Raw genomic sequence first — 26,566 nt, 5'->3', positions numbered from 1 at the left:
CCGCAGCCGCGCCCTCTCTGTGGTGCCCTGAGGGGCCGCCCCGGGCCAGAGCGCCGCCCCGCCCGCCGCGCGCCTGCCCCGTCCGCAGCGCGCCCCCTGCCGGCCGGGCGGCTCCGCGCCGCCAGCGCCCCTCCGCCACGAGGAAGTCCCTCCCCTCCGCCCCGCTCGCTGATTGGCCGCAGCGCCCGCGAGGGCGGACCGCCATTGGCCGCGGCGCGGGTGGGCGGGGCGGAGCCGGCGCGTCCCGGCCGTGGCGGCGGCGGCGGGAGCGCGACGGGGCCGGTGCGGTGCGCGCCCCCCGCCCCGGCCGCGCCATGAAGAGCCTCAAGTCCCGGCTGAAGAAGCACGAAGCGGTCATCGGGGGCAGCGCGGTGGGTGCCGGGGCACGGCCCCCGACTGGCTGGGGGGTCCCGGGGTGCGGCAGGGCACGGAGATCCCGGCGGGGCAGAGCACGGGGAGGTCCCGTGTCCTGGGGTGCGGCAGAGCTCGGGGGTCCCGGCGTTTGGAGGGGCGGAGAACGGAGGGTCTGGCTCTCGGGGCGCAGAGCTCAGGGGTCCCAGCGTTTGGAGGGGCCGAGAACACAGGGTCCGGCTCTCGGGGCGCAGAGCACGGAGGGGCAGAGCACGGAGGATCCCGGCTCCCCTTCGGGAACGGGGACTTGGCGGGGAGCGGAGAGCTCGGGGAGCTGCGGTAAGCAGAGCCCGGGATCCGTGGGAGGGATCCGAGCTCGGGACGGTGCTCTCGGCTGGAGGAGCGGGGCTGAGCGGCCCCGAGCTCCTCTCGCTCCGGCTGACCCCACCGGTTCCCCGTCCCCTCCGCTGTGTCCCGGCTCCCGCACGCATTAACGCCGTTTTCCCCCAAACCTTGGGGAGCCGGTGCGGAGCCGCCGCGGGGCTCGCTCGGTCCGTGCGCGGGGCACGGGCAGCAGCGGGTTCCGCGCTAGGGACTGATGTGAAACCGGAGCGCTTTGATGGAGGAATTGCTCGGAAAGTGGGCAGGGAGCTGGTGAGCACGCGGCTGTGGATGCCGCTCATCCCCTCTGGAATGCCGAGCTGGACCAGGCAGAACCTCTGGAAATGCACCTCTGTTTTATGGTGCAGTTCTCTGCCCCTTCTGTCCGGCTTCCAAAATTCAGGCTGGTTTTAGCTGCCTTTAACCGGCTTTGTCGGTCTTTATTTTCACTTCATTCATCCCCGCGGATGACTTTAGTTCAGGGAGGAGGTTTTTGTAACTGGAGAAAGCCGCGTTTGGAAGCTGTTGGCGCGGTAAATTATCGTTAATTGTGCCTGTTAGTGAATGCTTCCCCATCCCGAGCTGTCCCTGTGCTCCTCTGCTGAGTTCGCCGCTGGCTGCGGGGAATAGCGGCACAGGGAGGTGAATGCCAGGCGCTGGATTTTATCAGCAGCCCTTTGAGATAGTGGCTATCTCCGAAATCCTGCTCTGAGGATGTTGCCTGGCCATCTCCGAAATCCTGCTCTGAGGATGGTACCTGGGGGTGCTCCCCTGGCTGATGACAGCTCCCAGGATCTACGGGGCTCAGCAGTGATTCATGAGCCTGTTATGAGGATTTGTCATGCGTGGGCTGGCACTGCTCCGTGTTCATTAGCTGTCCTGTACTTTAGAGCTGTTTGTTATTCTCAAATTAGCCCGGTAATTACATTCAAACAAAGCCTGGCAGCACCTGTGTTTGGTTTTGAGTAGGCATGGAGATTTTTCACTTCCAATAAACCCTCTCTTCAGAGGAGGTTTGAGCAGTCTCAATACCTTTGAGAGCTGAAGTTACTCTGAAATACGTGCAGGGAAATTCCTTTCAGCAAGATCCTGTAAAAACAGGGATTTTTTCCCCATAGTAAACTTACTTCCCCTGTTTATTACATAGCTTGGTTGTGTGATCACTCCAGCATCTCATCAAATAGCAACTTTTAATGTTCTCTGTGGGGGACAGAGCCATGCCGGTGGGTGTTTGGGATGAAGCCGGTCTCTGTTCTGCTGGAAGGAGGGGCAGAGGGTGGGATCCCTGCCAGCGGCAGCTTCAGAGATCCTGGGGAAAGGAGCGCACAAGGGCTGCCTGTTTGGGAAACCTCATCCCTCTCTCCTCTCCTCACCCAGCCTGTGTCCTGCGGGGGGCAGAGAAACCTAATCCAGCCTGCTTTGGGGGGTTTTCCTCCTGCTTTGGGGAGTTTTCCTCCAGGTGAAGGTGGTAGTTACCTCCTGATGGGAATGGCCTTGTTACTGATTTGTGATGGAGGGAAGCCACAAAAAGCAGCAGAAAGTAAAAACCGTGTTAGTTATTACCAGTTCCACAGTTATCCAGAGCCTGAGAGTGGAACTACCTGGTTTTGCCAGCTCCAGCTGGCGCTGCTGGTGCTTGGAAAATCATCTGAGCAGCCTGTTCAGTGCTCTGCATAGTGAGACAAATGCCTGGCATTAGCAGCAGGGCAGGCTGGAAAGTTGGATGTGGGTTTCTGTGGGGCATGAAGGTCAGGGGAGGTGCCTCATCCACCAGCATTTACAGGAAAGATCTTAATTAATGTCCTCAATCCCACTGGGACCACAGCAGCTCCCACTGCCCGTGCCTCTGAGATTGCAGAGTACATCCTGACACCATAAATGTGTGTCTGGGACCTGAACTGAGGTAAGGAAATGTGTTCTTCAGCAGAGCTGGGAGTTGTGTCTGTACCTGTGAGATACTCACTGCTTGGTCTCTCTTGAGAAGGTGATTGGGGAAGGGTTGGTTTGTTGTTCTGCAAAAAAACTTATTTTCTCTGGGTCAGACCTTTTGCAAATGGACCTTCAGAGTTCTGACAGTGGCCTCTGCAGAGGAAAGGCACCTGCTTATTGCTGTAACTCTGGGGGAACAGCTGGGGAGGGCTCTGCTTGCACTCAGGTGTGTTATCCCCTCAGCTGGGCCTGGAATTCAGGGAAGAGGCACCTGGAGTTACTGGGAGACCACCAGTGGGGCTCCTGGTGGTGCTGTGAGCAGAGCTGGAGCTGCAGCCCCAGGAGTGGGATCCCCACGGTTCAGGGGCCTCACCTGGAGGGGGTGATGGGGATCAGGTGATGGGGGTGATGGGCATCACCTGGGGGAGGTGATGGGGGTGATGGGCATCACCTGGAAGGGGTGATGGGGATCACCTGCTGATGGTCCTCACCTGGAGGGGGTGATGGGGATCAGGTGCAGGAGGTGATGGGCATCACCTGGGGGAGAGGTGATGGGGATCACCTGCTGATGGTCCTCACCTGGAGGGGGTGATGGTGGTCCTCACCTGGGGGGGAGTGATGGGGATGAGCAGCTACAAAACCATGTGAAAACTCCTACCAATCCCCTCTCCCCTGGGAAAAGTGGTGCTGCGTTTTGTTTAATTAAGAGAAACCAAAGCTGCCGTATAATTAGCGGAAAGCATTGTGCAAGGAACAAAGGGACACCTGAGCACTTGCCCTGGCATAATGAGCTGTGATTATTAAATGAATATCTGAACAAGCTCGGGAGTCAGTGACAGCTGAGCTTGTTCAAGGCTGTGTCAACACTCCTTTCCCTGTGGGTGCTGCCAGCTCTGTTGAGTGGCTGAGTTTTCCTCTGGGAGAGGAGGAGTGGGGCTCTGTGGGGTGACCCAGTGCACATGGAACACCTGCTCCTGGCCTGTCAGCAGCAGAGAGGGCAGGTACCCCCTCCTGCTCTGGGCTGACCCCTCTGTCACGGCACTGAGGGATGCTGCTGGGGTTTGCTAATTCATCAGCAGCACCTCTTGCTGGCTGTGCAGCAGCATCAATGTTAGCAGTGATTTATAGCCCCGGTGTGCTGACAAATGCACATTAGTAACCAAAGGGGTGACATGAAAACCAGGTGTTTGATAACCTGTTTTTAACCCTTTAAAGGTTCAAGGTCATTCACAGAAGAAGAGCCTGGTGCTGCTGGGGGCACACGAGAGTTTGTGCACGAGCAAGAATTCTGTGGCACTGCGTCCTGACTGTGCCCTGTGCAAGGGCACAGAGCAGTTTGTCAGCCAGGCTCTTCCCAGTGCCCTGACCCGTCAGCAGAATTTCCCAGCGCTGCTGCTGCTCTGGCTGGGGCAGTTCTGCCCTGTCCCCCCTCCCTGAGGTGACTTTGCCGTGGCATCCTCAAGCACCCGCTGCACTGTAATATTCCAATGTCATTCCTGGCCTGGCTGGGGTTGTTCCTTGGAGCAAGTTTGGTTCCAGGAAGCTTTATTCAGGCTCGTGCTAATGTGTTTGTTCTTGGAAAAAAATCTCTCTGTGATTCATTTGCATTTAGTTAAGTGGAATTAGAGCTTGTTTGTGGGGTGAAGCTGAAGAAGCACAACTGGCAATTTGTGGTGCAGCAGAAGCTTTGTGGTGCAGCCTGTTTACAGGTGCAGTGTAATTTTCAGGCTCCGTAGAAAGGAGAGTTAATGCTTTATCGCTTTGGAATGCAGCAATTAAAAATATTTAAAAGAGTGCAGGTTCAGTGCAGGCCTGGGAGTTCAGTATCCTGAGCTGATGTGCAGACATAATTACACAGTTAAGCACTCTGCTTATCTGCTTGGAGTTCACATGACCTTTTGTGTAGAAGCAACTTATGGAGTACTTTGTCAGTATTTAAATATTAATGCTAGCAAGCACATGCTGGGGCATCTGAGGCTGATCCTGTTTGCACCACGCACCGGGGTTTGGTGCTCCCTTCCCTCCCCGTGTGCTCAGGGCTGGTCCCTGATGCAGCACTCACACCAGGTTTCATCACCCTGACATCTCCTGATGCTTTAGTGCTGGCTGACCACGGCTGGGCTTTGGTGCTCTGGTCCCTGTGTGCTTTACTCATGCCAGGTTTATCACCCTGGCATCTCCTGATGCTTTAATAAATGGCAGCACACAGATCAATGGGGCCTTGCCCGAGAGCTCGGAAATTGCAGCTGATGGAGCCCTGGGCAGGCAGGAGCTGTGCTGCTCCTGCTGGCAGCTGGACTCTGCCCCTGCTCCTGTGTAAAGGGGAAATATTTCTGCTGTGGGGTGCAGCTGGGCTGGCAGGGCTCCCCGTTACCCAGGTGTGATGTTCCTGGTGTGTGAGTCTGGCCCCAGGTAACCAGGGCTGTCCTCAGCAGAGCTGCGAGATGCAGAGCCCCAGCAGCTCTGCTCACTTCTGCTGGTGCCCAGGCTGTGCCTCAAGGCTGGCACTCTCAGGCTCTTTTATCAGGAAAGTTCTCTGAGCTTTGTGTTGGCCGTGAGATATGGGAAAGCTGTTTGAGAACAAAACTGGGGCTGTTTTTAGTTCTTTGAGTCGGCTTTGCCTCCTGCAGGGGTTGTAGGCAGAATCCTTTGGCACTTCCAGTGTAGCCCATGAGCTCTTGTTGGCTGCTGCTGGTGGATTTTCCCCTGGCACAGCCTTCCTTCCTTCTCCCCAGGAAGAGAGAAACTGGCACTGCTGTGGGGGACCTCTCACTCCTTGCAGTGGGAAATTTCATTTTGAGAGGATTTTTTGACCTAGAAGTCGATTTGAATTTTCTTGATTCTTAATAGATAGATCTTGACAGGATGTGCTGACTTGGGAGGAAACTACCTTCAGAACAAGGTAAAATCAGGGATGTTTCTGAGGAGATGTAGTTGCCTGCTTTACGCTGTTTGCTGGGACTCTGTTACCTGCATTGATGACAGGCTGCAGTTCCATTTAAACACACCGGGCACAGCTGTTTAGGTGAGTTTCTGACAGGAGTGTTTTCAGCGCCATACCAAACCAGAGCAGGCCTAAGGGAACTGCTGATTCTTATCCCATTTTGAGCTGAGCCTGCCCCACTTTGTGGCATTGAATGGCTTTTTTATTCTGGGGGATTTTTGGTGAATGAGGTGGTAACACAAAGTGCTGCCTGTGGGAAGGTGCAGGGTGAAACAAGAGCCCTGTGTTCAGGCTGTGTCTGGTTTTCCCTTGCACAGACTAAACCCACATCCCACTCCTGCAGTCTGGTGCTCCAAAGCCTTTACACGTGGGGACAGACATGTCCTGGGAAGTGAGATTTGCTTGTAAAATACAAAAAATGCCGTTTCTGCTTGCCCCAGTGGGGTTTAACCCAGTATGTGCAGTATTTTTTCAGACAGGTGAGCCAAATTCTTCAGGAGAGATGGGTTTAGTGAAGTGCCCTTGCACTGCAGGGGAAGCTGCACCTGGGGAATATTTTTAAAAACCAGTTTTCTAATCTAAGTTACCCTTTCATTCTGTCAGTGTACTTCAAAAGCCTTTGTCACTTTGTGCCATTTAAAGGGCAGGGTGTGTCTGTCCCCATGTAGGTTTGATGACAAATGAACTCTGCCCTCTGGAGAAAGAGCAGGCACTCAAAGTGTGGGGCCTGGGGGACGTGTGAGCTGCCCTGGCTCTGAAAGGGCTGGTTCGGGTTGGATTCTGGGAGGAAATTCCTCATTGGGAGGGAGTGAGGTCCTCTGGATCCCAGGCCAGGTTGGACATTGGGCTGGGAACCCCTGGGGCAGTGGGAGGTGTCCCTGCCATGGCAGGGCTGGGATGGGATGGGATTTAAATCCCTCCCAGCTGCTCCTGGGGTTCTGTGAAGGGCTGCTGAGTGTGTGTGAGCTGTGCTGTGCTGGCAGTGTCCCCAGAGCTCTCTGCTCTCCCGTGTGCTTATGTCACCCACTAATGGCATTACCGGGCTGTGTCCCCGCTGGGCTGTGCTGGGGACAGGATCAGCCTGGCCCCGTGGTGGCAGGAGCTGGGCTCACTTTCACAGCTTTATCCCAGCTCGCTGGGAAGGGCTTAGGAGCTGCTTTGAGTTACAGCAGGTATTTCTGAGCTGGGTTAGGTGACCTTAGAGCTCATCCCACCCCTTGCCGTGGGCAAGCATGAGTGCAGCTCATGAGACACGAGGAATGTCTGCAGGCAGATGAGATGGAGACAAGGAAAACCTTTGGGATGAACACCTGGAAGCCACAGTCTTACCTGCATTTCTCACCAAACTGATTTTGGTCAAGTGGGGCTTTTCTGTTGCAGCCACTTGGGTGGTGTATTTATTCTCCCCCAAAAAATACCCATTTTTAGCTTGAGGAGACAGACTTGGTTGTGGTCAGAAGACAACACAGTCACTGCACTGTTTTGGAGTGGCTTTGTCACGTGGATGCTAATTGCAGAGAGATGCTGGAACATTGTTTGGAGAATGTTGGTGCTGTGGGGCAAAGGCTGGTGCTCACACAGGGGATGAGGGGACGGTTCACAACTTATGGCAAAGAGAGAATTTGCCCAAATCTGAGCGATTGATTTTAGAATTCTCTGCTGAGAAGATCCATTTATGAGGTTATTTGCAGCCTCTGGAGTGTGTCCTCCAGGGTGAGTGTAAGTGGCTTTCCTGGCCCTGGACCAGGTTTCTCTCCTGCAGACAAAACAGTGCATTGCTTGTCTTGTTGACCTACTCCTCTAAATATGGCACTTGGGAGCTCTCCATTTAAATTTAAAACTTGTGAAAGGGGATTCTCCATCTCCCTCCTGTTAATCATTGTGCTGTCTGTTTAATGTTTTCACAGCCTCTGTGACTCCTCTCGTTTCACATGTTGGGAGACAGACTGGCAGCAGCAGTAAGCTGAAACCAGGTTTTATTCAGAAAGGGTTTCAGCGCTGCAAAGGGAGAATTTTTTTTAAAGCGGAGGCATGTGTGTTTTCTAATTTAAAATGGGTTACATTTCTGTCAAAATAGGATCGCGCATTCCATCTGCTCGGCGGTCGCGGCTGTCTGAAGCCTGAGCCCGAGTCTGGTTGCGGCGCGGCGGAGCGGGGAAGGAATTACTGCGGGAGTATTTCGGTCCGGCTGTGTTATTAGTGCTGTGGGTGCCCGTGGCCCTGAGGAGGAGCGTGGTTGTGTTTCCAAAGAGCGCTGGCCTGCCTGTCTGCGGGGCTGGGACGTGCCTGGCCCCTGAGCTCACTGCAGCACCGTGACTCAGGGCGCGGGCACGCCGGGAATGTATTAATAGCTATTGCTTTCTATCGCCTGCCTATCAAGTAGTGCCTTATCAGAAAATAGATCGGGCTGGTGAGGCTGCCTGCGCGTTGTTTACGGCCCTGGGTCCGGGCGGTATTTCCCTGAGCGCCGTCTGTCCGTCCGTCTGTCCGGCACCGCGCGCGGCTCTGCGCGCCGCAGAGTGATGAAGGCTGAGGATGATGCTGAGGATGGGGAGAGCACCCTCGGGGAGCCGAGCTAAGTGAGGATGGAGCAGGAGGAGCCGCGGGCGGCGCAGGGCAGCGGTTCCTCGCCGTGAGCTGGGGCAGATGTGACCGGGCTGGTGGCTCCTGGCACCTCGAGTTCAGCATGATTTGTTGGTTCTCCTGTGCAGCCAAGGACACAGTAGGTATCTTGCACTTCTAGCTGGGGTTTCATATCCTGGGAGGAATCTGCAAAAATTACTGCAAAAATGTGAAAGGTTTGATTGTGCAAATGGGGTGTAGTTTAATTGATGAGTGTTGTATCTCTTTAGCACCTCCTCCTGCGAGGAATCTCCCTGAATGTGAAATGTGTTTGTTAAATATATAATGATTTAATCATGGAATGGTTTGGGTTGGAAGGGATCCTAAAGCTCATCCCATTCCACAACCTGCCATGGGCAGGGACACCTTCCACCGTCCCAGGGTGCTCCCATGTCCAGCCTGGCCTGGGACACTGCAGGGATGCAGGGGCAGCCACAGCTGCTCTGGGCACCTGTGCCAGGGCCTGCCCACCCTCACAGCCAGGAATTCCTGCCCAATCTCCCATCCATCCCTGCCCTCTGGCAGTGGGAATGATTCCCTGCGTCCTGTCTCTTCATCCCCTTTTAAACTTAGTGCGCCATAGGCCGTGGGTACAAATGACTGAAGTGTTGGGTTTTTTTAAGTAATGCTTCTGTTAATCAGAACTTTTATAAAATGGGAGCAGGGACTGGCTGGGGAGGATCTGGGAGGGCTTGCTGTCCATTTCAGTGAGTTGTGCTGGCAGGTATCAACCCAGCAATCCCACCCCAGTGTGAATGAGCACCCAAGGTGTGGCCTCTGTCCTGTAGGGATGGGAAGGCACCAGGAGAATTTCGGGAGCACGGGCTGTGATGCTGTGTGTGCACAGTCCCCAGGGTATTTGGCATGAAAAGCTGAGCCTTGCATGAGGAGGTGGCTTTGCAGGACAGCCTGTCCATGCTGGGGAGGACATGGCACTGGTGATGTCACCAGAGCAGTGGCTTCTCAGGCCAGGCTGCCTTGGCTCTCAGGCTAATGGATGTGTTAATTGATTGATGAGTCAGTGCTGCACCTCAGCCCGGCAGCACTGGTGCTAATTTCATTAGTGCTCTATTTTTATTACTCCTGTCACTTCTAGCAGGGCTGGACTGGGTTAGCTGCTGCTAAGCCTTCATGATTACAGTAATCTTGTTTATTGTGGGAAAGCAGATGAAGATCATCACCCAGAGTCGTTATGGCTGGAAGGGCCCTCTGGGGATGCTCCAGGCCAGCCCCTGCACAGGCAGGCTCACCTGGGGCAGGTGACACAAAACGTGGCCAGCTGGGGTGGGGATGGCTCCAGAGGGAGAATCCAGCTGCTCCAGGGCTCTGCCCCCTCTGGGGAAAGAAGTCCTTCCTCACGTTGAGGTGGAAATTCTTGTGGTTTAGTTTTTGGCCATTGCTTCTTGTCCTGGGTACCACTGAACAGTGTGGAATCATCTTCTGACACCCCTTGGAGATATTTGTGTGGATTGATGGGATCCCCTCTGTCTGCTCTGATCATGAGTGCAGCTCCCTTTTACAAATCACTGCAGGTGCAGGTGGTGGCAGTGGATTTTTGGGGTTGTTCTTTTTTATTTACCTTCTTTTACTTAAACAAACCCTGGGCTGGGGTTTCCTGGTTTAATGTTCTTCTTGTTGTTGAGGAATTTCTGACCCACACTGAGAAGTAACTTCATGCACCCGCAGGCTGCTTGTGTCTCACCCTTACCAGTAAATCCTTTTGCTGTGCAGAGTTAGATTTGAATGTTACACTCCTGTTTTGGGTAAAATCCTCCTCTGGAAGCCTTGTTCTTCCCTTAAAAGCTCCTTGGATATCCAGCCATCAGTGTCCAGCATGGATGTGCGGTTTCTGTCCCAGAGCAGGATCCTGAAAAGCCCTGAGCCATCCAGAGGGATGGCTTGGCAGGGAAGAGAGCAAGCTCTGCATTTTGGGATGGGAGGCTTGGCCTGGGGCCTGAAATTCTGAGTTTGAAGTAAATAAGAGAGGAGTGGGGGGTGAGGGCTGTCTGGGGCTGGGTGGTGGTGCTCTGTTTATAACTGGCTTGGGATCTCTCTGCCCTCCACAGTGCTTTGGGACCTGCAGGCAATTCCCCGCTATCAGCTTTGAATTTCTTCCTTCTGCAGCTCAGTCAGTAGCTGTCCTTCCCTTGAGCATCACACTTAGCTAATTTCTGACCCACTGAACAGTCTGGCACAGGCAGGAAAAGCCATGTCCTGGAGTGTATTTTTAGTGCATCCATTTGTTGTCGGAATATGACAAACTGAAACAGAATGAGGAAAACCAAAGAAATTTGATCCTTAAGGTCTTCTTTAGGACCAAAGTGATTTAACCAGGCCGTCCCAGAGCTCTGCACGTTGTTCAATGCCAACAACAGTGACAGGGCTGTTGCACAAATAGCTCCAAACACCCTGGTGGGTGCAGCACTGTTTGTAAACCAGTTTTGGATTTTGTTGTGGCTCCTGGTGCTCCATAAACTCACATGTGTGCTTCTGTCCCCCAGCTGAACCCAGACTGGAGCAAGTACGATGACAGGCTAATGAAGGCAGCTGAGAGGGGCGATGTGGAGAAGGTTTCATCCATCCTGGCCAAGAAAGGAGTCAGTCCCACCAAGCTGGACGTGGAGGGGAGATCCGCGTAAGTGACTTCCCGAGATTGGGAATGCTGCTGGGGGCTGCTGAAAACCATCCTCCTGCTCTAGAGTGTGAAAATCATCCTCCTGCTGCTCCAGAAGCCTTCTTGGGTACAGAAATCTGTGTAATGCCTCATCTAAACCTAGCTCCACCAAGCTGGGGCCCAGCTGGCTGCAAAGGGAAACTCCCAAACAATCTTCACTTGAGTGGGAGATGAGTGTTTAAACACTTGCTCTTGCCAGGTTTGAGTGTTAGAGGGAAACTGAAACCCCCCTGGTATTTCACCTGGTTCACTGATCCAGGTAAATAATGGTTGTTTCTCAGGAAATTTGCCTTGTTCCTTGGAGTAATGTTTGCAGAACCCTTAACTCTGGATGCTGTCCAGAGCTGGCCCCTGCAGCACTTCCCTGCTGCTTTGGCTTTCCTGCCCAATATTGCCATTTTTGTGTACAAACCAGCTGTGCCTAAGCAAGGTCTTTTCTCTTTTTTTTTTTTTTTTTCAGATTCCATGTTGTAGCATCAAAGGGAAACCTGGATTGCTTGAACACCATCCTGGTGCACGGAGTTGATATCACAGCCACTGATGCTGCAGGTGGGTTCCTCACAGGCCCTGAAAATGCTCCCAGCTGAGTTTCATCCTGAAATAAAGTTCAGCTGGACCACAGGATAGCTCTTCCTTCTTTCTGAAGCTGGTAAAAACCAAATTATTTGTGTGGTTGGTTGCTGGTCTGGAGGAAACTGGCCTGTCATGGAATTCGTGAATGCAGCAGAACTTAAGGAATGTGGGTTTGTGCTGCTATAATTGTGTTTATAATGTGCTCCAGACTCGCTGGTCAGATCAGCATTTCTGGGTGAGAACAACAGGATAAGAGCAGTTCTGAATGAACTCGAGGTGAGGATCCAGTGGAATGCTGTGGGAGGTGTTTGTGTGCCCAGCTGAGCCTCAGGAGCTCAGAACCTTCCAGATTTCCTTGAGTGGTAGCAGAGTTTGTGGAAGGTCTTATGGAAGAGACAGTCAAAAACAGCTGCTAATTTTCAGGTTGTTACTCAGAATTTATTAGGTTTAATATGAAGCTGAGAACAAGAAAATTTGCAGAGATAACTTGGCCTTCTCCTCTTAGGGGAGAGTTGATTTTTTTAAATCCTTGTGTGGAGTCAGATGCAGTATTTCGAGATCAATTTCACAAAGGAACTGTAACAAAGTGAGGTGTAGAGAGGAGATGTCTCAGCACAGATCTGCAGGGACTGTTGGATCTAAAATGCTGGGAATACTCCTCAGGAATTCTCTGACCAAAACCTGAGCTGCTGTTCTCTGTTTTCAGGCAGAAACGCCCTGCACTTGGCTGCCAAGTACGGCCATGCTTTGTGCTTGCAGAAGCTCCTGCAGGTACTGGAAATACAGCTTGTCTCTCACAGCTCTTGTATTGAGGGGGGAAAGGTGGCTTTGCATGCACTGCTTCAAAACTGGGATATGGGGTTTCTTTCTTAACCAATTGGATTGTTTTTTAAGAATAAGAGTCATGGGGGAAAGATCTTTTCATGTTAAAATCCAGGTTGGAACCGAAAGACGGTGAAAATAAACCTTTTTTTTTAATCCTTTTGTAAACTGTCAAATCAAGTTATAGTTTGTGGTTCTTGAGGAAGATGGGGCTGAGTGTCATTAAAAGACTTCTGTTCCCTGTCTATTTAGAAACAGCAACATTGGCTGCTCCAGAGTAGTGTTTGCTTCAAACATTGTGGCATTTATAGGCACAAACTCTCAATAATAAAACAGCATTTGAGGGTTGTCTTAGGTTTGTGTGATGTTTATTTTTTCTTCATTTATTCCTGGTCAGTGTATGATCATTTGATTTTTTTTAAATTTTTTTTTGTTATTTTGAATGGGTTCTTTTAAACTTTTAATTGATGCATGCCTCCATGCAGATATAAAGGCTCGTTATCTGTGAGAAGTCCAATGAATTGTGCAATTCTTGTGCATATTTTTTACTTAAATCACGTTTTATTGCTTTAATTTAAAGCTCAAACACCTGATGTTGTAAATGCAGCCTGGATTCTGATTGATAACTGGGATTATTTATTTTAACAGTACAATTGTCCGACAGAGAATGTGGATCTCCAGGGAAGAACTGCTCTTCATGATGCAGGTGAAGGGCTTTCCTTTGCTGGTAACTGTATGGAAACAAAGATTTAATTAATGCATTTACTTCCAGATGGGCTGAATCCTTCTCTTTTAATTTTGGTGGCTGTAGAAGGAGAGATTGTTTTATATTGTCATGACATTTGTCCTCAATAATGAACTGAACAGTGTTACAGAGCTTGGAGGTCTGAGGTGAAGTTGGGTAGAATGCTCAAGCATCACGAGCAGAGTCTTAGGGCAGTGCTGGGGGTGGGTGAAGAGCCTTTGCTCTGGGTTTTCTGCATCCTCCCTGTGCTTCAGTGTCTGGCACAGCAGTGTTTGATGCTGTGTGTGTTTTCCTGCAGCCTCCCTGTGCTGCACAGCAGTGTCTGATTGCTGTGGGTGGTGTGAGAGCTGAGCCCTGCAGCCCGGTCACCCTTCAGCCCAGCCATGGGGGTTTTGGTGAAACACACACCCCCAGGGCTGTGCCTGGGCCCTCCCCAGGCTGCTGTCACAGCACAGGTCCCCTCCCTGCCCCTGTCACCTCTCTGTCCTGCTGTGTCCCCAGCCATGTCCGACTGCTCCGCCAGCATCCAGCTGCTCTGCGACCACGGCGCCGCCGTCAACTCCAAGGACGGGGTAAGGGGCTGCCTCCCCCTCCTGCTGCTCCTCCCCGCTGCCCCCCGTGCCTCCTCCCTGCCCTCACGCTGTCCCCTGTGTCCCCCAGGACGGGAGGACACCGCTGGTGCTGGCCACCCAGATGTGCCGCCCCGCCGTGTGCCAGCTGCTCATAGACAGGGGCGCCGACGTCAATGCCAGGGACAAGCAGAGCAGGTAAGGCCTGCTGGGCTCCTGCTGGCACCTGGGGGGATGCTGCCCCTTGGCAGAAGGGATGGCACTGGGGGAAGGCTGACCTTGGCAGAATGGATGGCACTGGGGGAAGGCTGCCCCTTGGCAGAATGGATGGCACTGGGGGGAGGCTGCCCCTTGGCAGAATGGATGGCACTGGGGGAAGGCTGCCCCTTGGCAGAATGGATGGCACTGAGGGAAGGCTGCCCCTTGGCAGAAGGGATGGCACTGGGGGAAGGCTGCCCCCTGGCAGAATGGATGGCACTGGGGGAAGGCTGCCCCTTGGCAGAGTGGATGGCACTGGGGAAGGCTGCCCCTGGCAGAATGGATGGCACTGAGGGAAGGCTGCCCCTTGGCAGAGTGGATGGCACTGAGGGAAGGCTGCCCTTGGCAGAATGGATGGCACTGAGGGAAGGCTGCCCCTTGGCAGAATGGATGGCACTGAGGGAAGGCTGCCCTTGGCAGAAGGGATGGCACTGGGGGGAGGCTGCCCCTTGGCAGAATGGATGGCACTGGGGGGAGGCTGCCCTTGGCAGAATGGATGGCACTGGGGGAAGGGTGCCCCTTGGCAGAATGGATGGCACTGGGGGGAGGCTGCCCTTGGCAGAATGGATGGCACTGGGGGAAGGCTGCCCTTGGCAGAATGGATGGCACTGGGGGAAGGCTGCCCTTGGCAGAATGGATGGCACTGGGGGAAGGCTGCCCCTTGGCAGAAGGGATGGCACTGGGGGAAGGCTGCCCCTGGCAGAATGGATGGCACTGGGGGGAGGCTGCCCTTGGCAGAAGGGATGGCACTGGGGGAAGGCTGCCCTTGGCAGAAGGGATGGCACTGGGGGGAGGCTGCCCTTGGCAGAAGGGATGGCACTGGGGGAAGGCTGCCCTTGGCAGAGTGGATGGCACTGGGGGAAGGCTGCCCTTGGCAGAATGGATGGCACTGGGGGAAGGCTGCCCCTTGGCAGAACGGATGTGCTCAGTCTGGGGGAGGAGAACCTGGGAGTCAGTTCACAGGTGGATCTGCCAATTGAACACCTGGCCTTTTTTCCTGCTCCTGCTGGCATCCAGAGTATTCCCAGGCTTGTTCTTGCCAGCAGGGAACCTGCACTTGGTTCTTTAAAGGGTTTTTCTGTCCCAAGCAGCCCTTGGGATCAATGTGCACAATGTGTCTGGTAGAGGAAACCAGAGTCATGGGAGTTCTCCAGACACCGGGTGGCTTTCAAAGGCAGCGAGTCTGTGCTGGTTTTATAGAAATGCTGTTGTTATGTGGGGTTGTTTGCTTTTGCACAAATATTTAAGCATTGCTGAGTGTCTGTTTCCTCTGTGGGCAGAGGGAAGGTGCCCTGGCTGAGGTTCCTGTGGTCAGACATGCTTGTACCAGGGCTGGCTCTGTGAGTGATGCTCTGTGGGGTCCCAGATCTCTCAACCCCTCTCTCTCCCATGCCAGGACTGCCCTAATGTTAGGCTGTGAATATGGCTGCAAGGATGCCGTGGAGGTGTTGCTCAGGAATGGTGCTGATGTTGGTTTGACTGATGGCCTTGGCCATGACTGTGCTTACTATGCCAGGATTGGGGACAATATTGACATTTTGGCTTTAATAAAAGCTGCCGTTGAGGACTCCAGCAGAGGTAGGAGGCACCTTCAGCCCCTCCCTGGGGGTGGGATTGTGTCCCGGCTCCTGGGGCTCCTGGGGCTGGTTGGGAGGGCAGCTGTGGTGCTTTGACCACAAAGGTTATGATCTGCCTGTTTGGGAGGGGAAGGGCAGTTTTGGGGTTGTGTGGTTTTAGCAAAGCTTTTAGAGGGTTGCAGGCTCTGATGCCTCGAGGGCTTAACAGTATTGATCATGGGAGTTATTTACCCTTATTTATAGCAATAAATAGCCTTTGTTTTATAGGAAACCTTGTGGATGTTTCCATGTTTGATTAGTTGGGGGTGTGGCGAGCTATTTTTTGAAACGCCCTCCCAGGGTGGAAGGGGATGGAATTAGCTGAATGTGTCACGTTGTTGCACGGATCTGAACAAAATGCCTTTTGTAACTCCCTGTTTCTGTGGTGCCTTTTTAGGAAGAGACAGCATCAAGAGAGGGCAGGCTGAGCAAAAGGTACTTGGTGAAGCCATGTGTCACTGAGGGGTTGAGGGGGGATCGTTTGTGGTGGCCCCTGTCCCAGTGGGAACTGGCGAGGTGGGATGGCACAGGGACCTGAAGGAATGTTCCCCTGCTGCCCTGACAGGTCTGCAGCGTGTCCCAGAAGTGGGGCTGGGGCTATGGAGCACAGGAGGAGCTGCAGCTGCTGCAGAAGGAGCCCAGCTCTCAGGTGGGTGGGCAGGGAGCCCCTGTGGGTTCCCAGTGGGATAAGGAGCCGCAGGCACCAAGGCAGGCTGGGCTGCTGGAGTGAGCCCTGATGATCCATCAGCAAAGGTCATATACTGCTGCTTGCTTCAAACCTAATTGCATGATGTGGCGATTATGCAGATGAGCTGTAAACTTTTTTCAGGAAAGAACTGCACCTTTTTTGGGTAATAAATAGTTGGAAGTGTCCCTGTCTTAACCTTTCCTACCTCTTAACCTTCTGCCTCTGCAGTAAAATCAGTCTCGAGAGATGTATGTTTGTGTCATACTAAAAATAATCTGTGTCATAATTGTTCCACTAACCAGCATTAATTTTCCCTTCTCATTCCCTTGTCATTGCAGCTTTCAGAAGGCTGGGCAGGGCTCAAAGTGCTCAGTAGCTGTTCAATCTGCTGGCTCAGAGTCTTTACCTTTCCCAATGTCTGTGTAGTGTGGGGAGATCTCAGTTTTTGTTTTTAAGTGCCACATTTTACTTTCAAGGACTTGGAGCTGGAAAACCAAGATTTGAAGGATCGCATGAGGGAAGTGCAGGAGGAGCAGAGGATGCTGCTGGACAGAATCAGTGGGCTACAGCTGCAGCTCACTGAGGTAAAGCAAGGCTTGGAAAGCTGGGACAGCCACCTGGGGCTGACAGGCAGGCCCTTGGGGTTAGGATCTGCTTTCCTGGGAATCACTGCAATGTGTGTCCCCATTGTCTGCTGGAAAAGCCTCTGGTCTTGTAGTGACACCAGAATTGCGAGGGGGCTGGCGCCATGTCCTTGCCTGACACCCAGAAATTTGGGCAGCAGCATCTGTGGCTCTGCCCCCCGGTGCAGCTGAGCCATGGGCTGCTCTGGAGTGCTGCATTTTGGAGCTGAGCTTCATCTTTCCATTAAATGTAGGTGGTGAGTGGCAGGGCTTTGTCAGCAGCTGATTTTCCAGCTGTTACTGCAAGTGCAAGCAAGAGAAAAAATTCTTTAATTGGCAAGAAAACAAAGCTAAAGGTTTCCAACAGAAGTTTCTCACCCAAATTTGAAATGTTGATTTTAAAAAAATTTCCCTCCTTTTGGAGGTCTAAGTGTGACCTGTAGAACGAAAATACAAAGAGGATTTTTGGTTGGTTTTTTGCTTTGTGGAGGCTGTTCCTTTGCTGTGTTTTTGTAGAGGTACATTTATGCAGCTTCTCCTAAATGTAGCCCATGGATAGAATATTTCTTAGTGCAGTCAGTGGCTTTTCTGAACTCCTGTTTAAAGCATTGCCTTTATAAAATGAGCTTCTTAATAGCCACTTCCCCAAATCAGCAAACTTCTTAAAAGCTGAACTTGGTTTTCCAGTTCAGTAGTGTCTGAGGTGGAAAACAGGAGAAATTCCAGTTCCCAAACATTGCTCTGTCAGACACCCCTAACTCCTGGCTAGAGAAATAGGAAACAGAGCAATACAGCTGGATGGAAATTGGAAGGACAGCATTAGAAGCTGGGGTGGATTTGTCAGCGGATGAACTGTGTGTGAGCCCCTTAAACATCATTAAAAAAATTATTTGGGGGGGATTTTTTGTCATTTTTGCAGGAGCAAATGTTTGCAGATGATCTTGAGAATGAGGTAGGATGTGTCACCTGCAGGTGTAACAGCACTGGGGAGTAGGGGAAGCAGCTCTCTCTTTTATTTCCTCTGCAGTTGTAAATACACTACTTAAAAGCTACCTAAAAATGCCAAGTGAGGCATCTGCTGCTATGGATCAGCTTATGCAGCTGCACAGCATTTCTGTAACTACAAATAATTGTCCTTCCCATGGCTCCTTTAATGCTCACTTAGGATATTGAGCACATTGATAATATTAAGCATCTCTGTAGTGACTTTTAGTAATGCAAGACTAACAAATATGAATTAATTAAACAGCAGCAGGTTATGTTGGTGCATATTCTTGACTCATTCCTCAAGACTCCTCCTGTAAAGGAGCAGTCTTGAAGAAGAACTCCAGAAGCAAAAATTAGGGATTCTTTTGGTGCTGATCTTGGTTGAAGCTCTGTCTAAACTCTTCAAATTGAGGTCTTACAACCCTGTCCATTCTTGTGGCTTTGGCTATGTGGCACTCCTTCTCTTTCAGAAAGATGAGTTGAAGAAAATCCTGACTACCAAGGAAAAGCAGCAGGAAGAAAGTTTAAGGACTATTGAAGCTCTCAAAGCTAAACTCAAGTATTATGAAGTATGTTGAGTGATTTGAAATGGGATATAGCAATTGGTATTTACAGTAGGAAGTACTTCAGCATGTTAAATTGCTGAAAGTGTTGAATGGTTATCTCATTGCAAAAGCTTTCCCTGCCCCTTCACCCTAGTTTAACGTAGAGCAGAAATGTGAAATGAATTTTCAGCCTTACTTTTGTTTCTTGCCCTTTGATTTTAGGGCGACTCTGCGGGGTCTGGAGGTAACTTTGGAAACAGTGAGTACAGTTAGTTGTTAAAGCTTGCTGTGCATGATGGGGTGTTGGAATGCAGGGGTAAAAGGGGATTTTTGGTCATCTCTTCCTGCTGGTCTGAAATGCAGGCAGGCCTCGTGCCCAGCCCTGGCTGGGGGCTGCAGCTGTGGCAGTGTCAGAGCTGGAGTGGAGCAGCTCTGCCTTCAGCACAGCACCTGGGCTCCCACCTGTGTGAGGAATGAGCCCTTTCCCAGCCTCCTGCCTCCAGCCCAGCTGCAGGCCTGCCCTGCCCTGTGTAACACAAGGGCTCTTGACAGATTCAGTGGCATTTGGAGTGTTTGGCTGCCTGCAGGAGTGGGGAGGGCAGGGGATGCTCTCCCTGCTGGGGTCACTATGGCTGGTGCAGCCGTGAGCTGGGCACGCTGCCAGCCCTGCCCCTTGTGCAGGACAGAACCAGCCTGGCAAACCACTTCTGTCCTCCTCCTTTGGAGGGCTTTGGCCAGGCTTCCCGTGGGGATTAATTAAGTAGAAGTTGTTTTAATAACAAGTGCTTAAACACCAGCCTTCAGCCTGGTGTGACCCCAGTGACCAGAATAGAGCTGGGCAGGAAAATCAGTGTTCTTGTGATTGTGTTCCTGTTTTTAACCAGAGCTAAACGCTGTTTGCTTTCAAAATCCAGGAAAAGAAGATTTATTACTTAAACAAGGCCAAGCATTTGCAGTGGAATCCCAGGTAATAAATATTTTACCACTGGAAGGAACTCTGAGATAGTCGTGCTGGGAAAGCTAAACGTGCTTATAAAAGTGTGTTTATTGAGCATTGCTTCTGAGCACACGGTTTTGGGGAATTCTTGCTTTTCTGTGTTTATTTTTTACTGCGGGTGCCCTCTAGAGTCCTGTCTGTGACAGGCTGGAAATGCTGGGAGAGCTGTCCTGAGCTTTCCTAAATGTGTTTTACACAGTCACTCTGTAAACTGGGGGCTCATCTCCATCATATTTTTCTAGTTTATTAATATATTATAATACTATAATAATATTATTATAATAAAATAATAGAATATACAGATGATTTCATTTTCCTGCATGCTATACAATAATTCCCTGACAATTCTGTTTGATAGCTATCAGCCTTTTAAAGCAACAATTTGGGTACAAACAAGGTCCGGGAGACTCTTTGGGGTGGATTGAGATGGGCTTTAAGGTCCTTTCCAACCCAAACCATTCCATGATTGGGGAGCAGTAATGCAGAGCTGTATTTGAGATTTTTGCTCTTAAAGGCTGAAATACCTGTTCTCTAATAGGGGCAAGAATAACTTAACCTAAAAAATAAAAGAAAAAAAAATATCTTGAACTAGTGATGCTCAGACCAACTGGATTTTAGGCAGTTTCCGTACCTTAAATAGTGTCAGTTTCCATACCTTAAATAGTGTCAGTTTCCATACCTTAAATAGTGTCAGTTTCCATACCTTAAATAGTGTCAGTTTCCATACTCTGATGGCAGTTCCCATACTAACTAATAAGTAATGAACACATGTACCTGACCTGTCAGAGTTGTGAACTTCCATTTTTTGTGCCAATTTGCCCTCAGTCCCGGTCCATGCTGAGGCCCCTGGAGCTGTCCCTGCCCAGCCAGCCGCCCAGCTCCGAGAAGGAGGCTTTGAAGAAGGAGCTGGAGAGCCTGAGGAGCAGCTTTGGGGCAGCCAAGGAGGAGATCAGCAAGCTGCAGAGGGAGCTGGCCCTGAAGGGCGCCGAGTGCAGAGCCCTGGTGTCAGAGTGCGAGAGGAGCAAGGCCGAGTCCGACAGGCAGGTCAGGCAGCTGGAGGACGCCCTGAAGGACGTGCAGAAGAGGATGTTCGACTCCGAGGGCAAGGTGAAGCAGATGCAGAGCCACTTCCTGGCCCTCAAGGAGCACCTGGCCAGCGAGGTGGCCTCGGGGAGCGGCAAGGCGACGGAGGAGCTGAAGGAGCAGCTCAAGGAGATGAAGGCCAAGTACGAGGGAGCCTCTGCCGAGGTGGGGAAGCTGAGGAACCAGATCAAGCAGAACGAGCTGCTGGTGGCAGAGTTCCGGAGGGACGAGGGCAGGCTGGTGGAGGAAAACAAAAGGTTGCAGAAGGAGCTGGTGAAGGTGGAGATGGAGCGAGATGAAAGGGGCAGGAATGTCGCGGAGTTGGAAGGGCAGCTCAGAGAGACTGCGGCCAAGCTGGCCCAGTCCATGAGCGCAGAGCAGTTTGAGAAGGTGAAGGGTTTGCTGTCAAACGAGGTGAAGGAGAAGGCAAGGAGGTTAGCAGAGGTGGAGGGGGAGCGGGAGAAGCTGCAGGCAGAGCTGGTGCTGTTACAGAGGGAGTCTGAGAGCCAGAGAGCTCAGCTGGCACAGCATGTGAAGGCAGAGGAGCACGAGCAGATGAGGAGTGGGTTTGAGCAGAGGGAAGAGGAGCTGGGGAAGGCAATTTCTGAGCTATCACAGAAGAATGAGACTCTGCAGAAGGAACTTGAAAGATTGCAGGCTGATAACAAGGTGCTGAAGCAGCAAGTCCAAATGCTAAAAACTGAAATTAAAAGCCAGAATGTGCCTTTAAAAATTCATGAGGAGTTGAAGAAAGCAAACGATCTGGCTGTGGGTGACCTGACAAAAAAGCTTTTTGAAATAACAAAGAAGTACAATGAAAGCAAAGCAGAAGCTGAAAAGTTGCTGGCAGAGAAGAACAACTTAAATGAGAATATCAGCCACTTGCAAGCTGTGTACCTGTCTCCGGAGCAGCACAAGAAAGAGCTGGAAGCTTTAAAATCTAATGGGACTGAGCTTGAGAAGCAGCTTGCTGAGCTTCAGAAGAAATATGATGAGGAGCAGGCAAAAGTGGGCAAACTGGTGGCTGAGAACACGGGCCTGAGAGAGACCCTGAGGGATCAGTACGTGCTGGCCACCACGCACGAGGAGGTTAAAACTGTCCTCAACAGCACCCTGGAAAAGACCAACGGGGAGCTGTCAGACCTGAAGGGCAAAATTGGAGAGATAAAGCAGGAGTTCCTGAGGGTAAACGAAGAAAACGGAGCTTTAAAAAACAAGGTGAAACTCTTACAGACCCAATTAAAAACAGAGTATATCAGTTTAAGGGATCACGAAGCCACGGTAAATACTTTAAATAAAAGCGTGCAAGAGCTGCAGGAGAGCAACGCTGCCGTTAGGGCTGAGCACCAGAGGGGGCAAGATGAAATCTTACAGTTGCACGCAGAAATTGAAGCCCAGAAGAAGGAACTGGACACAATCCAAGAGTGCATCAAGTCCAAGTACGCCCCGGTGGCCTCCTTTGAGGACAGGGAGCAGAGCCTGCAGGGCACGGTGAAGGAGCTGCGGGCACAGCTGCAGGAGCAGCAGCAGAGGTGCAGGGGCAGCGAGCAGGAGGCGCAGAGGTGCAGAGAGGAGAGCGAGCAGCTCCGGAGCGGGCTCCTGGCCATCCAGCACGACCTGCAGCACAACTACGTGCTGGCAGAGAAGTCCCACCAGCTGGAGAGGCTGTGTGCCAGCAGCATGGAGGAGCTGAGGCAGCAGCTGAGGGCCCTGCTGAGGAAGCACACGGGGCAGGAGGGGCGGCAGGAGGGAGCCGTGGATCACGAGGTGCCGGCGGAGCGGCTGCAGGCGCTGAGGGAGGCTCTGGGCCACACCGTGGAGGAGCTGCAGCAGGCCCTGAGCAGCCAGGAGGAGAGGTACCGCAAGGAAACGCTCAGAGTCGGGGAGCTGCAGCAGGAGCTGGCCCGGCTGAAGGAGTCCTCGGTGCCCCTGGTTGAGTACACCCAGCTGAAGGAAGGGCTGGAGGGAGAAATGGCGGCCATCAAGCGCGGCCTGGAGGAAAAGGAGGCGGAAGCGCAGGCCAAGAGCCAGGAGGTGCTGAGGCTGCAGGAGGAGCTGCAGCAGAGCCAGCAGGCCCTGGCGGAGCTGCAGAGCCAGGAGGTGGTGGCCGTGGCAGAGTACAGCTCCATGAAGGCTGCCCTGGAGGCCCAGGTGAGCAGCATGGCCGGCCACCTGGCCAGCATGAGCCACAAGTACGAGCAGGCCTGCGAGGAGGCCCTGCAGGCCAGGAGGAGCGAGCTGTCCCTCAAGGATGAGAAGGAGCTGCTCCAGCTCAGGAGCTGCAGCATCGAGCAGGAGATCAAGGACCAGAAGGAGAGGTGTGACAAATCCCTGACAACCATCATTGACCTGCAGAAGAGGATCCAGGAGTCTGCAAAGCAGGTGGAAGCCAAGGACAACAAGGTGAGATCTGGGCTTCGTGCTCCTGATGCTCTCAGCTCAATATTCAGCTCCTGAGGTGCTCCAGCACCACTTTGTGCTGAGCATTAGGAACCCAGGGCTGGCCCAAAGCAGCTGAAGTCCTCATTTTACATGATGCAAAGTTTTTCCAGTCCCTTATATGTTCTGGACATTGTGTAGTGTTTAAATTCTGTTAAAGCTTCAGACTTTTGGGGATATCAGCTCCTGCTTCCTCTGGAGCTGTTTTTGTTGGGCATCTCTGGCTGGCCTTCTAAAGGTTCACTGTTCTTCCTAGAAGTCAGACCCGGAATGTCCTTAGATCCTCCCTTTTTTCAGTCTCTTATGTCACTGTACCTGCCACACCCCAGTGCCAGGGAGCACAATGGCAACCAGCATGTCAGCAAAGCAAAGTCCTCTCTGCAAGCTGGGACAAAGACCCTTCAGTGCTTGCTGGGCTTCATCAGACTTGAAAGAATGTTAAAGAGCAGTCTGCAGTGAGACATCCTTAAATGGCATTTTCTGTGGTTTTTTTTTTTTTTTATTTAAAGATAACAGAGCTGCTGAACGATGTGGAGCGGTTAAAGCAGGCTCTCAACGGCTTGTCCCAGCTGACATACACCACTGGGATCCCCTCCAAGAGGCACAACCAGCAGGTGGAACTGCTCCAGAGCCAAGTGAAAACACTCCAGCAGCAGCTGGCTGTAAGTGCTCACACAAGGTGTTGTCTGACGTGCAGTAGCATTGCTTAATTCCCTGTGTAAACAGGGAAATGTGGATGTGCCCGCTGGAGCAGGGGGTGGGACTGCAGCCTCACACTTCACAAGCACACCATCCATTGTTTGCTTGGGCCTTTGCCCCTGAGTTCTGCTTCTCTGTACATTTTTTTTTCTGCTTTCCTCTTCAATTTGAGTTGCAACACTTGACAGCTTCTCCAGATAAAAGGGATGTAAGCAGAGTGGGAGAATTTGTGCTTATGTGATACTCTGCTGTAATCCTGCCAAGACCATTTCTGAATGCAGGCTCAGCTTTAGCCATTTCTTACAACCATATATTTTTTTCTCACCTTGGAAGGCTGAGGTGGTAATTTCTTAATGGCTTTGAGTTGTGTTCCTCTGCCTGCAAGCCCTGGGTGTGTTGTTTGTCATGAAGCACTGACAGACAGAGCAGAGGACATATCCTGAGTGCTGGGATTTTGTGCACACTTTACCTCAGTGAAGCTCATTATTAAAGCTGTGACTGGGCAAAGTGAGTTCTGCTCCTGCTCAGATTCACAAATACATCTATCAGAGTATTTGCAGGGCTGATTCTTATGAGGCAAAGTGTTCTAAAAAGGGTGGTTTTAACCCAATAGCTGATGCTGGTGATGAAGGCAGTGTGCAGGGCTGTCACTGTTGTATTGAGGATGGCTGAATGAAGCAACATGACTGATGTTTCTAGAAGGTAAAAGCTGAGTTTATTAGACTCACATTCTTTTTATAGATAGATCTGAGAAGCTTGGACTTGATTGATGTTCAATTAACACTCCTTACACTGTTGGTTAATTAGGAACAACACTTGTAAACATCTTACAAGTTCAGAATACTAGTTGTGGGATTGTTTTAATTCTTTATCTGAGTTTTCTCAAAACTTCCCACAGGAATGTCTGGGAAAATTTATCTGACTTTCTTTCTGACCAGACTCTCAACCACCACCACAGTGGGCCAGGAGCCGGGCTCTGATGGCCCTTTCCAGCTCAGGATATTTGGTGATTATTCTCCCAGCAGAAGAGCAGTCACTTTTTTTCCTTGATCAGTGGAAGGGATAAAACTTAAAGCTGTAAATTCAGCTGTGGCTGGTGTGGCAGTGCCCAAGCCCGGGAGCACGGGGCTGGGAGGGGAAGGAGCAGAGGCTGAAGGTGTTTGGGCTCACCCCTGTCCCCGTTGTGTCCCGCAGGACGCCACGCGGCAGCACCAGGAGGTGGTGGCAGTGTACAGGACACACCTGCTCAGCGCTGTCCAGGTGAGGCTGCAGGGGCCCCTGGGAGGCAGGGAGGGTGATGCTCACAGGGGTTTCGGTGTTTGTGATGGGTGTTTGCTCCTGCAGGGTCACATGGATGAAGACGTGCAGGCTGCCCTGCTGCAGATCATCCGCATGAGGCAGGGCCTGGTGTGCTGAGTGCTGCTGGGGCTGGGGAGTGAGGACTGCAGGGCCCTCGTGCTGATACTGAATTGGTGATGCTGGTAAAGCTGCACTCACAGCCTCCCAACGCCAAACAACGCTCAAAGCTGAAGCATTTTCTCCTATCAAACATTAAACCAGGGCTGTGGCATCTCAGGCCTGGTGCTTTTATCATGAGATGGATAAAAGGTTTAGAACATCTTTTAAAACTGTCAAAATGATGACATAGAGGTTAAATTGTTTTAATGTCTGATTGACCACTTGTTAAAGCAGGACCTATACCCAGAAGCTTCAGTTGATCCTTGAACTTGAACTCTCATGGGATGCTTAAAAATAAACTGTGCAGAGCAGTGTGGCTGAGTGTTGTAGCTGTGGATGTCCCTTAATGATTAAGAGAAAGTGGCTCATTTGTCACGCTGGCTGAGCAGGATGTGCTGTGACACACACAGGAAGGTGTTTTGCTGTCTCTTGTAACTTGGCTGGCCAAGTTACAGCCTTTATTTAATATATAAGCTTAAGATTTAGTGCCTTTGCTTCTACAAGACTTAAAAAAATCAGGTTTTCCATCCAAACACTAACACTCCCTGCCCCCAGAGTGTCCCTGAATGCTTCAATCCTGACTCCTGCAGGCTGGAGTGGCCTGGTTTGGGGAGCAGCAGTGCCATGTCCTGCTGCTGCTGCTGCACAATTTCATTCCTCCTCAGGCTGGGACTGAGCAGCTCACGTACTGCATTTTCAAACACCAGCTCATGGAAGTCTGAGCTGTAAATGATGTGCTTTAATCTTATTGATGGGGGAGATGTCAGTAGTGAGGATTAATGGAAGGAGAATTTTTAATTGCTGGAATCTCCCCATGAAGCAAGGCTTCGTTTTTAACTGAAGGATGGTTTCCATAAGGAAGTTTTATGAAAAGAAAAAAAAAACAAACCATGAAATTTGTTACTGTTCAAGGGAAGTCTTTGAAAAATGAGCCTGTTAAGGAACAGGGCTGTTTAAATTGAGCACCAGTGAGTGCTGACCTCAGTCTGCTTTTTAAAAGCCTTTGCTGATAACCACCAAGGGGGAATGTGGCATTCTGATGCAGAAAAGCCAAACTTCCCCTCCATGTTCCAGAAAAATGAGGGCTGAAGTCAGAGTTCCCTGCTTTGTGCTGTTTGGGCTCCCCCAGCTGCCCCTCCAGGCCCTGGGCTCCTTTTTTTACACTACACTTGTGTTTATCTCCTTTTATTTTCTCCCTTTTTGGGCAGAGTCTTGTAGGATTGAAGAGGCCCCGTGGAGGCTCCAGACAGTGATGGATGTGCAGGGCAGGTTTTATATAGAAATACCCTTAATATATTTACTAAATACGTGTCTGTAGTAAAACAGATCTGCTGCTGCTTTCCTTTAGTTTCTTAGAGGACTATTACAGAAAACATCTCAGAGTAAAGAGTTACTTTTTAGCCAAATTCTTTTATGATTGCATTACTTGAAACTTACTGGAGAGGATTTGTTTTGTTGTACTAACTGGCCTATTTTGATACTGTGTTTCCTTATCCAGGGAGTTCTAGGTATGTTTTTCTAAATCTCTCCCTTATTACTTCAATAAAATGGTTTCTTCTTTTT

The 26,566-nt window shown here is 51.4% G+C and overlaps 1 protein-coding gene across 3 annotated transcripts; it reads left to right on the top strand.

Annotated features, from left to right (window-relative positions):
- Positions 1–276: 276 nt before the first annotated feature.
- UACA (uveal autoantigen with coiled-coil domains and ankyrin repeats) lies at positions 277–26,566 on the top strand. Of its 3 annotated transcripts, none has more exons than XM_063170041.1 (19): positions 277–371; positions 10,729–10,862; positions 11,362–11,450; positions 12,181–12,245; positions 12,945–13,002; positions 13,543–13,613; positions 13,702–13,808; positions 15,265–15,446; positions 15,882–15,919; positions 16,050–16,133; positions 16,649–16,756; positions 17,715–17,747; positions 18,253–18,351; positions 18,550–18,586; positions 19,242–19,294; positions 20,150–22,810; positions 23,356–23,508; positions 24,740–24,805; positions 24,890–26,566. In XM_063170041.1, the coding sequence occupies exons 1-19, from the start codon at positions 315–317 to the stop codon at positions 24,959–24,961; spliced, it is 4,167 nt and encodes a 1,388-aa protein (XP_063026111.1). In that variant the 5' UTR covers positions 277–314; the 3' UTR covers positions 24,962–26,566. The 3 variants fall into 3 exon arrangements, with proteins under 3 accessions (XP_063026111.1, XP_063026113.1, XP_063026112.1); XM_063170042.1 differs by lacking the exon at positions 277–371 and adding an exon at positions 8,028–8,327; XM_063170043.1 differs by lacking the exon at positions 17,715–17,747.

Source organism: Melospiza melodia, chromosome 15 (genome assembly GCF_035770615.1).
Source record: "Melospiza melodia melodia isolate bMelMel2 chromosome 15, bMelMel2.pri, whole genome shotgun sequence".
Taxonomy (NCBI): domain Eukaryota; kingdom Metazoa; phylum Chordata; class Aves; order Passeriformes; family Passerellidae; genus Melospiza; species Melospiza melodia.
Note: the sequence above shows the minus strand (reverse complement) of the source record. Positions and strands in the feature narration are given on the sequence as shown.

Excerpts from the sequence above, each read along its gene's own strand:
- UACA (XM_063170041.1), top strand. The coding sequence starts at position 315 with ATGAAGAGCCTCAAGTCCCGGCTGAAGAAGCACGAAGCGGTCATCGGG. Across the intron at positions 18,587-19,241 it reads TGGAGGTAACTTTGGAAACA|GAAAAGAAGATTTATTACTT; the intron begins GTGAGTACAGTT and ends TTCAAAATCCAG. Across the intron at positions 22,811-23,355 it reads TGGAAGCCAAGGACAACAAG|ATAACAGAGCTGCTGAACGA; the intron begins GTGAGATCTGGG and ends TTTTATTTAAAG.